The sequence below is a fragment of the Primulina eburnea genome, chromosome 1 (assembly GCF_022965805.1).
Source record: "Primulina eburnea isolate SZY01 chromosome 1, ASM2296580v1, whole genome shotgun sequence".
Classification (NCBI taxonomy): domain Eukaryota; kingdom Viridiplantae; phylum Streptophyta; class Magnoliopsida; order Lamiales; family Gesneriaceae; genus Primulina; species Primulina eburnea.
Genome location: NC_133101.1, coordinates 42,078,592 through 42,094,331, shown reverse-complemented (window position 1 = coordinate 42,094,331; position 15,740 = coordinate 42,078,592). Strand labels below are relative to the sequence as shown.

At 36.1% G+C, this 15,740-nt stretch overlaps 1 protein-coding gene and 1 long non-coding RNA gene across 2 annotated transcripts; both read right to left on the bottom strand.

The window, feature by feature from the left end:
- Positions 1-332: 332 nt before the first annotated feature.
- On the bottom strand, positions 333-1,504 carry LOC140812133 (uncharacterized). The gene is made up of 4 exons (XR_012113610.1): positions 1,366-1,504; positions 1,191-1,283; positions 983-1,054; positions 333-453 (listed from the first exon to the last, which is right to left on the bottom strand). It is a non-coding gene; the product is annotated as an uncharacterized lncRNA (long non-coding RNA).
- Positions 1,505-1,785: 281 nt separating this feature from the next.
- On the bottom strand, positions 1,786-6,600 carry LOC140807073 (uncharacterized). The gene is made up of 3 exons (XM_073163746.1): positions 4,630-6,600; positions 2,776-3,750; positions 1,786-2,616 (listed from the first exon to the last, which is right to left on the bottom strand). Exons 1-3 carry the CDS (start codon positions 6,598-6,600, stop codon positions 1,786-1,788), a joined length of 3,777 nt encoding a protein of 1,258 aa, XP_073019847.1.
- Positions 6,601-15,740: the final 9,140 nt, after the last annotated feature.

Below are 15,740 nucleotides of genomic sequence, written 5' to 3'. Positions count from 1 at the left end.
ACACACACACACACACACTATGTTTGTCAGGGCCCGTGCACTTAGTTAATATTTAATTACCAAACAACAAGGATTAATTAGTATAAAGAGCGAAAACGACTTTAAAACGTTCATTTGGGCCTACAGAAATTTCGGCATGACCTCCCCGTAAGTAGGACATCCCAAAAAATTTCAAAACACAACAACAGTAATATACGCTCGAAAATAACGTCGAGTTCACAACCAACCAACCAAATATCCTACAGCCGCACTGGCCACGACTAGACACAACAAACCACAAATAAAATCCAAACCACATAAAGACATCACCATACAGCTACACAGGACATCTCCCTGGCAAATGTATCAAACTAGTATAATATATAAATATCTGGGAACTCTGACACAAACCGACTGACTACTGGGTTCCACTCGCTGACGCTCCACCAGTCGCGTCAAAACCCCTGGAGTGACCTGTTATGGCATAAAAAACAACCACCACATCAAAAGAAAACAGGGGTCGGACCCCAGTACGACAAACCAGTAAAATCACGACGCAAATAAAAGACATGTAATAATATCAAGTAAATGCAATGCTATGCGATGCATGAATGGTAACAATGGGATAACGGATACCAAATGGAGTCCAAACGAATAGCATCATCAACAGTAACAGTGGCCACCCGTGCCAGGAATGCAGCATCAAATCGCCGCTCGTCCATGTACGTAGCATCGGGAATGCGAGTAGCTAAGTCGCTCGTCCCTAGCTGTCATCTGGGAATGTGGCTAATCCTAATCCACTCGTCCCTCTGATGACTCAATATATCTCAACAGAATCAACATAAATAGCCGTCAAAGGAGTCAAGGCTCAATATGTTATGCCAATACAATTTATGCATGAATGCAACAATATAAACATTCAATGCACATCATAGCAAACCACATTCACCGAATATTCGTACACACCAATATAATCGTCATAATGATATAGGTTTTAGCGTACCTCAAATTACAACTTACAATACCACGGTAAATTCTTAAAGGCTATCGAATGAAACTCGTCCAACGATACAACCTACAATATAAATTCGCTATATACCTCAATATAATGCATTCCAACCGACTAAAACAAATTATATTGTAGCGGTTAAAAATAGAATTTCGGGCAGCCTATATAACCCATACAAATTCTGAAATTCCAAGTTTAATACCTCAAGAAACGAAGCTTAAACACACAATGGTGAACTCGCGAAGATGGCTCGCCGGAAAAGTCGCTGGAGTTACTGTTCACGCCGGAAACCTAGCTGGAAATTAGGGGAAAAGCTCAATTCTTCACTTATACAACTAATCCCACAAGAAAACCAATAATAGAAGCCAAAACCTTACTAAATCGGACAAAGAATGAAACACAGTAACTGGCTCGATTGTGCAAGATGGAGCACTGATTTCTACCGATTCATGGTAGGAAAGTAGCTAAGATACTTGAGGAAGAAGATGGCTAGGTGCTGCACTAAATTTCTGGCCGCTGGCGGTGTTATGCGAAGACGGCAGAAAACCGAAGAAGGCGACGAGCAAGGCTGGGGAAAGTTTCTGGATTTTTGAGCGATCTGTTATTCTGATTTCTCAATGGGTTTGGGTATTTAATTAAATGGAAATGGGCTGGGCCTTGCTTAATGTTATTGGGCCTCACATTCTTCCCTACTAAAAAAAAAGATTTCGCCCTCGAAATCTAACAAACACAACACTGATATCGACAACATTACATCTGATAGTACATAGGAAATTCAGAATACATCGCGTAATTCATTACATTCTCAAACAAATGAGGCCATTCTTTCGCATCTTTGCCTCTAATTCCCATGTAGATTCTTCTCTTCCATGTCTACTCCACTGTACCAAAACCAGTGGAATCGTCTTGGTCCTTAGCTGTCTTTCCTTGCGGTCCAAAATTTGCACTGGATGCTCAACATAGCTAAGGGAACTGTCCAACTCCACATCTTCGACATTCAAGACATGAGACGGATCTGGCTCATACTTCCGCAACATAGATACATGAAACACATTATGTATCAAAGACAAACTCTGCGGAAAATCCAAACGATAAGCCAATGTGCCAATCCTCTCAACGATCATATACGGACCAATATAACGCGGAGCTAATTTCCCTTTATGTCCAAATCTCATAGTACCCCGGAACGGTGATACTTTCAAGAAAACATAATCACCCACTTGGAACTCTAAAGGTCTACGCCTTTTATTAGCATAACTGGCTTGACGATCCTGGGCTGCTTTCATCCTTTTCCTGATCAATTCAACTTTATCTTTCATTTCTTGAATAAATTCTGGTTTTGACATCTGTCTTTCTCCTACATCTTCCCAACATATCGGTGATCTGCACTTTCTTCCATACAAAGCTTCAAATGGTGCCATACCGATCGTTGCCTGGAAACTATTATTGTAAGAGAATTCAACCAAAGACAATGATTCTTGCCAACCACCTTTGAAATCCATCACTGCTGCTCGTAACATATCTTCTAGAGTCTGGATGGTTCTTTCTGACTGACCATCTGTCTGCGGGTGATAGGCAGTGCTCATAGCCAACTTTGAACCCAAAGCTGATTGCAAACTTCCCCAAAACTTCGAAGCAAACCTTGGATCACGATCAGATACTATGGTTACTGGCACACCATGCAATCTCACTATAGGATCAATGTACAGTTTCGCCATTTTCAAATAAGTGCAAGTACGATCATACGGAATAAAATGAGCTGATTTAGATAATCTATCAACAACCACCCAAATCGCATCACAACCCCGGTTAGAACGAGGCAAATGAGTCACAAAATCCATAGCAATGTGCTCCCAGTTCCACTGTGGCACTTCAAGACTATGTAACATTCCACCAGGTCTCATTCTCTCGGCTTTAACTTGTTGACACGTTAAACATTTAGCCACAAAATGAGAAATATCTTTCTTCATACCTTCCCACCAATAATGAGCTCTCAAGGTATGATACATTTTTCGAATTCCTGGGTGAATACTGTGCCGACTACAATGTGCTTCCTTTAGTATAGCTTCTTTCAGATCTATCAAATTTGGAACCACAAGTCTACCATTAAAGCGCAGACTACCATCTGAGGCAACACTAAACTTTTCTGTCTGACCTGCTCGAGACAATTCTTTCAATCTATGAATATGCGGATCGGTCTTCTGTGCTGCTTTGATTCTGGACAAAATCTGTGGCTCGACTTGAATATATGACACTATAAAGTAGTCTCCACTGATCTGATAAGTCCATCCTGAAGTTCCCAAGTGTTCGTGAACTTTAGAGATAGTCAAAGATGTCAGCATAGCATTCTGAACTTTCCTGCTGAGAGCATCTGCAACATGATTCATTCGACCTGGTTGATACTGAATCTCACAGTCAAAGTCTTTAAGTAACTCCATCCATCGACGTTGTCTCATGTTCAAGTCAAGCTGCGAGAAAAGATATTTAAGACTCTTGTGATCCGAATAAATCACAAACTGCTCACCGTACAAATAATGACGCCATAACTTCAATGCAAACATAATGGCAGCCAACTCTAAGTCATGCACTGGATATCGGGTCTCATGCGGCTTCAACTGACGAGAAGCATATGCAATCACTCGACTATTTTGCATTAGAACACATCCAAGTCCAATTAGAGATGCATCTGAACAAACAACATATCCACCTGAGCCTGATGGCAAAGCTAGCACTGGAGCTGTTGTCAACTTTTCTTTCAAAGTCTGAAAACTTGACTCACATTCATCAGTCCACACAAAACGTCGATCTTTTTGCGTTAATTGCGTCATAGGCCTTCCTATAATAGAAAATCCTTCAATGAAACGCCTATAATATCCTGCCAATCCCAAGAAACTGCGAATATCGGAAATATTCGTCGGTGTTGGCCAATTGATAACAGCTTCCACTTTACTAGGATCCACTGATACTCCTTGAGCCGATATAACATGACCCAGAAATACTACTCTGTCCAGCCAGAATTCACATTTAGAAAATTTTGCATACAATTGCGCTGCTCTGAGTTCATAGATGACATTCTGATTTATTCGAAAACAAAGAAGGAGCATCGAGAACATTTAAGGATAGTCCTCCACTGATACTCCTTGAGCCGATATAACATGACCCAGAAATACTACTCTGTCCAGCCAGAATTCACATTTAGAAAATTTTGCATACAATTGCGCTGCTCTGAGTGTCTGGAGGACTAACCTTAAATGTTCTCGATGCTCCTTCTTTGTTTTCGAATAAATCAGAATGTCATCTATGAATACAATAACAAATCTGTTTATAAATTCTCGAAAAACACGATTCATCAAATCCATAAAAACTGCAGGAGCATTAGTCAATCCAAAAGGCATAACTAGAAATTCATAATGCCCATAACGCGTTCGAAATGCTGTCATCGGCACATCTTCCTTTCGAACTCGGAGCTGATGGTAGCCAGAACGAAGATCAATCTTTGAATAAACTGACGTACCTTGCAACTGATCAAACAAGTCATCGATACGCGGCAGAGGATATTTATTCTTCAAAGTAGCTTTGTTCAACTGCCTGTAATCAATACACATTCTCATCGTTCCGTCTTTCTTCTTGACAAACAATACCGGAGCTCCCCATGGTGACATGCTTGGTCTAATATAGCCTTTTTCCAATAAGTCCTGTAATTGCTCTTTCAGTTCTTTCAATTCCGCTGGAGCCAAACGGTATGGTGCTCTCGAAATAGGATTAGTCCCGGACACCAACTCAATGCTAAAATCGATTTCCCTCTTGGGTGGAAATCTAGGAATTTCATCGGGAAATACGTCAGGGAATTCCTTGACAACAGGAATATCTGAAACTTCCAATATTTTTCCATGTGTCGAATCGACTGCATAGATCATGAATCCTTCATGCCCTGTTGACAAAAGTCTGAACATTTCCATTGCTGACACTAATGGAATACGTGATTGCGAATCACTACCGTAAAAATTCCATTTACTGCCATAATACGGTCTGAATCTGACGACTCCATGGAAACAATCAACGGTAGCTCGATAATTAGACAGAGTATCCATTTCCAGAATACAGTCGAAGTCAGACATATCTAGCTTGATGAGATTAGTTATCATAATATTATCATCAAATCTAACCACACAATTCAGAATTATCTCATGAGACATCAAACATACACCGGCAGGAGTAGAGACTGACACAGTATCTACCAACGGAGTAATAGCAATCTCATGCTCATCAACAAATATAGCAGATACAAATGAATGAGATGCTCCTGTGTCTATCAGTATGCGCGCAGGATGATTAAAAATAAGGCAGATACCTGCGATAACTCCACCCGGTGCATCTTGAACTTGATCCTGGGTTAAAGCATGAACTCGAGCCTGCTGTGGCCCTGGGAAACGCTGCTGTGCAGAACCTCTAGGCTGAGGATAGCTCGACTGCTGAAAAGACTGAGTCGGAGCAAAAGGCCTAGTTGCTTGTCCTCTAAAATCTTGGCCAAACTGAGGTTGCTGAAATTGTTGTCTTGCTGCATTCGGACATACTCTAGCATAATGTCCAACTTGCCCACAGATATTACAATATCCTTGAACTCCCGTACACTGAGTACTGAAATGCTTACCACCACAACGATCACAAAATACTCCAGCTGGGGACCCAACTGAGCTTCCACGCTGACTGCCGGAACTAGAAGAACTGCTACGAGTCTGTTTCTTGAACTGTTTTCCTTTGGCCTTAAAGTTTTTCTGTTTTGGTTGCTGATAAGGCTGCGAAGGCTGATACGGCAATAAAGATGGGTATAGTGGTGCACCCACTGGCATCGGCACATTACCTCCAAAACTCTGAGGAAAACCTGGTTGGGCTGACTGTGGTTCTGCCAAAAGTAGACTTGCCTCCACATTCTTGGCTTTCTCAACGGCATCGGCATAATTAACAGGTGCTCCAGCGACTACCAAAGTGCAAATAGTTCGATTCAATCCTTGCATAAAATGCGATAGGTTGTTCCGATCACTGCTAGCAACATGAGGAACATAGGCAAGAAGTGCTGAGAATTGAGAGGCATACTCCACAACAGTCATATTACCTTGAGTCAATCTATTGAACTCAGCTTCCTTGGCCGAATAGTATGAAGGCGGTGAATACTCTCGAGCAAACTGAGCGCAAAACACATCCCAAGTAACTCTTTCACCCGATTCCTTCAAAGCTTCCTCAGTAGTTTCCCACCACAACTGAGCTCGGTCCTTTAATTGACAAATGGCCAACTTAAGCTGCAAATCAGGGGTGTACTCCAACATATTAAACAAGCGCTTCATACTTTTTAACCACGCTATAGCTTTCTCGCCGTCTTCATTCCCAAAGAATCGAGGAGGACGCATGTTTTGAAATCGGGATATCACTAATTCCATCTCACCCATTCCTCTCGTCAACTGGTCCACTTCACGCTCAACATTTACATTTCGTGTTTCACCACGAGGACGACGACCTCGTCTTTCCCAATCAGTCTCGTTAAGTCCTCTAACATTTGGAGCTTCTGACTCCTGAACAACTTCCTTTCCTTTTCTACTCTTCCGACCAGGTGCCATCTACAAGACACAGGTATTTAATCCACAGGCAGAAACAAAATAATCAGCTGAGTATAAGAGCATGAACTTAAACTAATACGCTCTAATCAGGCAGATACAATTAATTCAAAACATATAAACAAGTAAGAGCAAATAATCAAACATATGCACAATCATTTTATTTGTGTCTAAACTCGAGTGTCCTAGACTCTAATTCGAGCGTATCCCAGTTACGCTCTGATACCAAACTGTCAGGGCCCGTGCACTTAGTTAATATTTAATTACCAAACAACAAGGATTAATTAGTATAAACAGCGAAAACGACTTTAAAACGTTCATTTGGGCCTACAGAAATTTCGGCATGACCTCCCCGTAAGTAGGACATCCCAAAAAATTTCAAAACACAACAACAGTAATATACGCTCGAAAATAACGTCGAGTTCACAACCAACCAACCAAATATCCTACAGCCGCACTGGCTAGGACTAGACACAACAAACCACAAATAAAATCCAAACCACATAAAGACATCACCATACAGCTACACAGGGCATCTCCCTGGCAAATGTATCAAACCAGTATAATATATAAATATCTGGGAACTCTGACACAAACCGACTGACTACTGGGTTCCACTCGCTGACGCTCCACCAGACGCGTCAAAACCCCTGGAGTGACCTGTTATGGCATCAAAAACAACCACCACATCAAAAGAAAACAGGGGTCGGACCTTTGTACGACAAACCAGTAAAATCACGACGCAAATAAAAGACATGTAATAATATCAAGTAAATGCAATGCTATGCGATGCATGAATGGTAACAATGGGATAACGGATACCAAATGGAGTCCAAACGAATAGCATCATCAACAGTAACAGTGGCCACCCGTGCCAGGAATGCAGCATCAAATCGCCGCTCGTCCATGCACGTAGCATCGGGAATGCGAGAAGCTAAGTCGCTCGTCCCTAGCTGTCATCTGGGAATGTGGCTAATCCTAATCCACTCGTCCCTCTGATGACTCAATATATCTCAACAGAATCAACATAAATAGCCGTCAAAGGAGTCAAGGCTCAATATGTTATGCCAATACAATTTATGCATGAATGCAACAATATAAACATTCAATGCACTTCATAGCAAACAACATTCACCGAATATTCGTACACGCCAATATAACCGTCATAATTATATAGGTTTGAGCGTACCTCAAATTACAACTTACAATACCACGGTAAATTCTTAAAGGCTATCGAATGAAACTCGTCCAACGATACAACCTACAATATAAATTCGCTATATACCTCAATATAATGCATTCCAACCGACTAAAACAAATTATATTGTAGCGGTTAAAAATCGAATTTCGGGCAGCCTATATAACCCATACAAATTCTGAAATTCCAAGTTTAATACCTCAAGAAACGAAGCTTAAACACACAATGGTGAACTCGCGAAGATGGCTCGCCGGAAAAGTCGCCGGAGTTACTGTTCACGCCGGAAAACCTAGCTGGAAATTAGGGGAAAAGCTCAATTCTTCACTTATACAAATAATCCCACAAGAAAACCAATAATCGAAGCCAAAACCTTACCTAATCGGACAAAGAATGAAACACAGTAACTGGCTCGATTGTGCAAGATGGAGCACTGATTTCTACCGATTCATGGTAGGAAAGTAGCTAAGATACTTGAGGAAGAAGATGGCTAGGTGCTGCACTAAATTTCTGGCCGCTGGCGGCGTTATGCGAAGATGGCAGAAAACCGAAGAAGGCGACGAGCAAGGCTGGGGAAAGTTTCTGGATTTTTGAGCGATCTGTTATTCTCATTTCTCAATGGGTTTGGGTATTTAATTAAATGGAAATGGGCTGGGCCTTGCTTAATGTTATTGGGCCCCACAATGTTTTACAATGAGATAGAATGATTCTCAAGCCAGCACAAAGCCTCTATTTATAGGTAAAATGAGAGAAATGGTCAAAAATTTTATTAATGTCATGTAGTTATAATAGTAATTTTTATCTCTTCCAACTTCAATTATATGTCCCTTATTTCAATGTTATGTTTCACGAGTGTAATATCCGAATTTGACTTTGCTCAAAACAGCAAACATGTAAGGCATTGTCTGTAGATGAATTTGGTCACTTGGTTCACCTCATTTGGTTAAATATTGAATTATTTATGATTTTTTTACTATAAGCTGGTTATAGTAAAAGTAAATATGTCCTCATTTTGATATTAGCACAATTTGATCATCTTAATGAACCTTTTTAGGTATTGATGCCTTCTGCAAAGTTGTAGATAATTTCTAAAAGATATCAAACATGTTTTAATCACCTTCATTTGAATTTTGTAGCTTGAGTTATCATTATTTTATCAACACGTAGAAAACCTAAGAATAAAATATATTTAGTAAGACATTTAAATATAAACAAACAATATTAAAAAAACATAATTTTATAATTTAATGAAACTTAAATTTTAAAATATAGGTTTTAACATATGATAAATTATTAATTTTAAGTTTCATCACACCCCCACACTATCTTATTACTATTCCCATAATAATAAAATAAAATTTATCAAAAATCACAGGCTAGATTCTTTATTCCTTTTATATATTCAAATATACAAAGATATTCATTCTAAAAACAAAATCATATACCTACATATATATAAATATATATATATATTGTTATTTTATATATAATGTGAATATAAGAATAATAATAAAAACAAATCTAATTATATATTATTATATTAAACCAAATATATATAATTTTTAAATTTCTAAATTTTTTATAGTAATATAGTCATAAAGATAATTCACATCACCCACCATAACATATATAATATCAATAATATTATTTTAAAAGCCTCAACTCCATATTTTTTCAGGTCAAAATATTTAATGAATAGCTAGTTTTCATTCATGGAGTTGGAATGAATATTAATTATCATTGAAAAAAGCTAAGTATTAAAGCATACAATTAAATAATATTGAAAACAAAATAGGAAAATTTCCAAAGAAAAAAATCCACTTTCTTTTTTTCCTTCTTTTTTTGTTATTTTTTTTTTAAAATAATGTGACTGCAAAATTTTACAATAACATAAAATATTTTATCCAAAAATTCTACCATAAACGTTATATATATATATATATATATATATATATATATATATATATAGACACACACACATAGACATTTATATAATGAATACATCCGACTACCTTTGAAACTTATCTTGCACAAATTTTATTTTTTTTGAATACATTGATAGTACATCAATCAAATTTTTTATTTTAAAAAAATACAATGAACAACGTACTTTGCAGCCCGTTCTTTATTTATTTATTTTTATAAATATTTTTTCTCTCTTTTTTATTTTTTATTTTTTAAGGGAGTTATATTATTGTAATTAACCATTTTTTAATAATCAATAAAAGTTTATTATTTGTTTTCTCATTTCTCACCACTTAGTCACAAAAGATGTGTGAGTATATATATTATACTTTTACAAAAAAAATTCTTTTAATTATACATGTTAATAACCATTCAAACCATATCTTTTAACTATATTCTCATAAAAATTTTATAAATTATTTTATTTGAAAACACATACAATTATATATAAACAAATAAACGCATCCATTATACATTTTATATTAATTGATAAAATGTGTGTGCATATATATAAATTGGTACATATGAAAAACTAATTTTTCTTATAGTATGTAATTTGAATATAATGAATATTAAAATCTAGCGTATTGTGATTTTTCAACTATTAACTAATGCGTCTCACCTACATTTTACTGACATCTTACTCGACATTGAACTAAATATTATTATTATTACTACTATATATAAGTGTATATTTTTATTTTCATATAATAAAAAAACTGAAAGCAGAAGAAGAAATTATTCATATTTTAAAGAAACATTAAAACATACCGTTGAATCACAAGTTTAGCATCACGTGAATTTTCTTTTCATAATCTTGAATGTTGGCCAATTAAGTTGAGATAAGAATGGATCTGGTTCATGACTAAATCCTTGCAGTAAATCAATAAGTTCATCTTCGCTTGTAGCAGAAAATAACATCCTTCGTGAAGCTAATGAAATAAATCCCTGTTCCACAACATCATCATGAAACGATAACAGTTTATCATAATAAGTATCAACATATAACAAACCAATTGGCTTACGATGGATATTTTTGTGTCCAGCAAAAAGTATGAAATATTTCCTTCAAAGTACCGAAACCTCCTGGCAAAGCAATGAAAACATTAGAATGTTCAATCATTTGAGTAGTTCGTTAATGTTGTCCACTTTCATTTCTTCTCCTATTGTTGGTCCAGTAACACTGGTTAAGGTAATCGGAATAATGCCTAAGACTTCACTTCCACCTGCATGCGCAGCTTTTGCAACTTTTCCCATACCATATACCAAATGAATCTTTTTATCTTATCTATTCATTGATGTCATTCCAACATTTTTGAATTTCCCCTTACAAGTCCACCTTGCACATTTATGACATCCATCTATACGTTTAGCTCTTCGCTTTTTGGCATATGTGCTTTTATCAAATCCTGGCATATGTCTCCACAACTATTCCAGAGGTATTTCTCGATGATATAACAGGCTTACCCCCAGATAGAGAGATCGAGTTTGTGATTGATGTTATAGTAGGAACCCATCCGATCTCGAAAGCTCCTTATCGATTGGCTCCTACAAAGATGAAAGAATTGAAAAACAATTACAGGAGTTACTTGATAAAGGGTTTAATATACCGAGCTATTCACTGCGGGGTTTGCCAGTTTTATTTGGAAAGAAGAAAGATGGTACCCTTCATCTATGTATTGAATATATGGACTTGAATAGAGTGACAATTAAAAACAAATATCCCCTCCCCAGAATTGATGATTTGTTTGATCAATTACAAGAAGCTGCTATCTTCTCGAAAATTGATTTACGATCAGGCTATCATCAAATAAAAGTAAAGTAAGATGATATCTCAAAGACTTCCTTCCGAACCAAGTATGGACATTATGAATTTCTAGTAATGCCATTTGGACTAACGAATGCACCAGCTGCTTTTATGGATTTTATGAACAGAATTTTCAATCCATTTTTAGACAAGTTTGTGATTGTATTTATAGATGATATTCTCATCTACTCACGAACTGTCGAGGAGCATCGAGAACATCTGAAACTAGTTCTGCAAACTTTGAAGGATAAAAATTTATATGCCAAATGGATGAAATGCGAATTTTGGCTTGAACAAGTAGCATTATTGGGCCATATCATTTCCAAAGAATGCGTTTCAGTTGATCCAAGCAATATTGAAGCCATTAATAACTGGTCACGACCAACTACTGTTGCTGGACCAGGATTTTATATATCATGTTAATATGTGATTATTGATTTTGAATTGATATGATTATAAAAGGGCCAACGGAGACACGAAATGAGATTACATGTGATGATGTATGTGAGAGGACAGTACCCCTCGCGCATATGCGCGGCACTGATGCCCGCATATGCACGAGGCAGGTAGAGGACCTCGCGCATATGCGCGAGGAGGTGTATTGACATGATGCCGAGTCCAGAGAACCTCGCGCATATGCGTGGTAATGGTGCGCGCATATGCGCGAGTGGCCGAGAAGGGAAATGCCGAGACCGGTAGGTCTGGCGCATATGCGCCGGGAGAGGTCGCGCATATGCGCAAGACGTGCTGCTTGAAGAATAAGCCACTTGGCCTTGAACATGCAATATATACATGTTGGAAGCTTCTTTCTCCAGACAGCAACGAAGGAAAGAAACGAAGAAACTGGGGAAAGCTTCAAGTTTTGATTTTAGAATTTGATCTTGTAGAAATCCGTCCTTTCGATTTTGAATCCGACTTCAGTACTATGTTCCTACCGACAATGACTTCAACTGGACGTAAGTTTTACTACGTTTTGATATGATTTGAAAATATGATATTGAAGAAATCGGATATGATTCATATATGGTGTTCTTGATATAATGGACATCGTATAATCGAAACCAGACTGAAGAACAAATACCGTATGAAATTGTTATTATTTTCGAAATGGATTTGATTGAGAATTGATATCAGATTTGTATTGTTATTCATTATAAGTTGAGATTGATATCTGTTGATATTGTATTGCTGGGTATATTGAGATTGTGCAGTTATGCCGCTGAAACAAAATTTGATTTAGTTCTGATTATATCCAGTATTGATTTGAGTGATGTATTGATATTATTCTCCTTGACATTGTCATTGCCAGATTAAGTATTGACAGGCTTCGAATTCGATACTTCGGCTTCGTCAGATCAACAGAAAAAAGGTACAAATCAATGTTAACCGGGAGATCGACTTGAGTCAGATTGGACTTGAGTTCCCAAAAACCACATACTTTACTTTATTGCATTGATGTTTGCAATTGAATGAAATTGATATGCTTAGTCTATGGATTTATAGCAAAGCGTGTATTGAGTCATGGGCAGAGATGCTTAGTCATTGGCGGATATGCCAAGTCTGTGGTGGACATGCCAAGACACTGGATGTTTGATTTATATCGATGTTGCTTAGGAGTAGATCGACTCCTATCGCTGAGATTCGATATATGTGCCAGCGTCCAGGAACCGAGATCCCTAGATTAGAGATGAGTCGAGTCTGAGATGACGAGTCACTAGTTGATTTACAGTTTTATATCGATTCATGTTTTTAGATTTGATACATGTTATTGATGACTGCTTATGCTTTTATATATGTTTTTATATGATTGCATTTATTCATTGTTTATACTGGGATTATATTCTCACCGGACTTATCCGGGTGTTGTCTTGTTTGTATGTGTGCATGAAAACAAGGTGGGACATGATCAGGTATTAAATCCGGTCCCCAGTATTTAATGCAAGAAGATCGAAATTGTTCATATTTAATGATGTTATCTAATTATATTACGTGCAAAAATATTCATTTTGAGATTTATGCGATATTGCTTGTGGTCACTTTACTATCAGTATTAAATCCGGTCCCCAGTATCGGTCCGGTCACCAGTTACCGGTTAGTTCAGTTGTTTCACCCAGTACTGTGACAGTAGTCCTGATCAGACGTAAATCCGATCCCCAGTATCGGTCCGGTCCCTAGTATCGGTCAGCTCAGTTCAGTTCAGTTCAGGGACCACTTGCGTAGACCATAATCTCACCAGAAAATTATTACAAGCTATTTCAGTACAGGGCTCCAAGGAGCAAACATTTTTACTATGATTTTTCAGTTCAGTTATGCACGTATTATAATTGCTCATGACAAGTTATTTTCATCTATGCCTCATGACATGATATTTTTATCCCATGCAAATTTTACTATATTATTTACTCGTTATTTACGATATATGCATGTTGAGTCTTTAGACTCACTAGACTTGATTGTTGTAGGTACTGATGATGTCGGGATCGAGGGCGGGGACCAGTGAGCTAGCTTGGGTCGGCAGTAGTGGCACCCGAGGACCTCAGTTTCAGCACTTGCCATTTTATTTTTGATGCTCAAATATTTTATCAGTTGTTGAATACTTTAACTTGTTATTTTGGCAAGTAATAATTTCTTCCACTGCTATTTTGAACGTTAAACATTTTATCAATTTTTGGTATGAATGAGGCACTCCATTTATTTTAAAAGAAAAATTTTAAAATTTTCCGGCAAATTTTCGAACACGAATTTTCGGGCCATTATAATTTTGATCCAAACTCAATAATTCTTTGAATAGGAATTATTTTCCCTTTTTCAATCATATGACCAAAAAATCGAATATTAGTTTGAAATAAAATCATTTTAGATTTTGAAATAACTAATCCATTTTGGATAACAATATATTTAAACATTTCTAAATGTTTAAAATGTGTTTCAATGTCATTAGAAAATACTAAGATATCATCTATATAAACAATTATAAAATTGCTATAATTATAAAAAATATCATTCATGATTTGTTGAAATTCTAAAGGAGCATTTTTAAGACCAAATTGCATTACTGTCCATTCATAATGTCCTATAGGAACATTAAAAGCAGTTTTATATCTATCAGATTCTTTTATTTGAATCTGCCAAAATCCTGAATTTAAATCAAATTTTGAGAATATAATTGCATGTACTAGTCTATCTAGTAAATCTTTTTTATTAGGTACAAGACCAAGGAGATTGAGAAGGTTTTTTTAAACCTTTATCTAACAAAGAATGAATTTCATTCTTACATAATTCTAAATATTCAGAATTCATTTGATAAGGACGAGCCTTAGTAGGAATATTTCTTTCATGAAAATCATCTTCATAAGGAAGAGAAATAATATGTTTTTTCCTATCCCAAAAAGCATAGGAAGATCATTACATATTTCTAATAAAAATTTATTATAAATAATTTTTATTTTTTCCTGTAATTTAGAATTCTGTAATTTATCATCAATTGTAATAAATTTTATTTCTTCTTTTAAAGAATTTATTTGAAAGGTTTTTCTTTCAATCTGTTCTTGTAATTCATTTAAAATTCTATGAACAAGTTTAGTTATAAACTGAAAAGAAATAGGATTTCCTTGATAAGTTCCTATTATACCTGTTTCATCAACATAAGTTAAAGGATAGATTTGATATATAAAAGGAAGACCAAGTATAAGTTGGCTAGAAATATCTTTTGCTAATAAAAAACTGGTTTGAATACAGTTTTTGTCTTTGCAAATATAAGCTTTTGGTAATTTATAATTTATTTCTAAAGGTTCTCCTCCTGCATGAGAAAGAGAATGAGTGGTTTTATGAAAATATTTTGTAGGAATTAATCCTTACTGGATAACATTTAAATCTACACCACTATCTATCATAGCAATGAAATTCTTCTTATAAGAATTATCAATTAATAAAGTAATATTAGTATACCATTTTTGAGATATTATCATACTTAAAACAGATAAATGTTTCTGATTATCATCAGGAAATGAGATATCTTGAATATGTTCAAAACTTTCAGTATTAGAAATATTATTATTTTCAATAACTGAAATTCTATAATTTAAACTATTATTATTATTTTGTAAAATTTTTACTTGTTCTTTAAGATTATTAATTTCTTTAACTAAATCCTGTATAGTAACTGGATTTTGTTGA

Excerpts from the sequence above, each read along its gene's own strand:
- LOC140807073 (XM_073163746.1), bottom strand. The coding sequence starts at position 6,600 with ATGGCACCTGGTCGGAAGAGTAGAAAAGGAAAGGAAGTTGTTCAGGAG. Across the intron at positions 3,751-4,629 it reads TGTCACCATGGGGAGCTCCG|ACTTTGAAAGAAAAGTTGAC; the intron begins GTATTGTTTGTC and ends TCAAGTTTTCAG. Across the intron at positions 2,617-2,775 it reads GGGGTTGTGATGCGATTTGG|TTTTGGGGAAGTTTGCAATC; the intron begins GTGGTTGTTGAT and ends TTTGCTTCGAAG.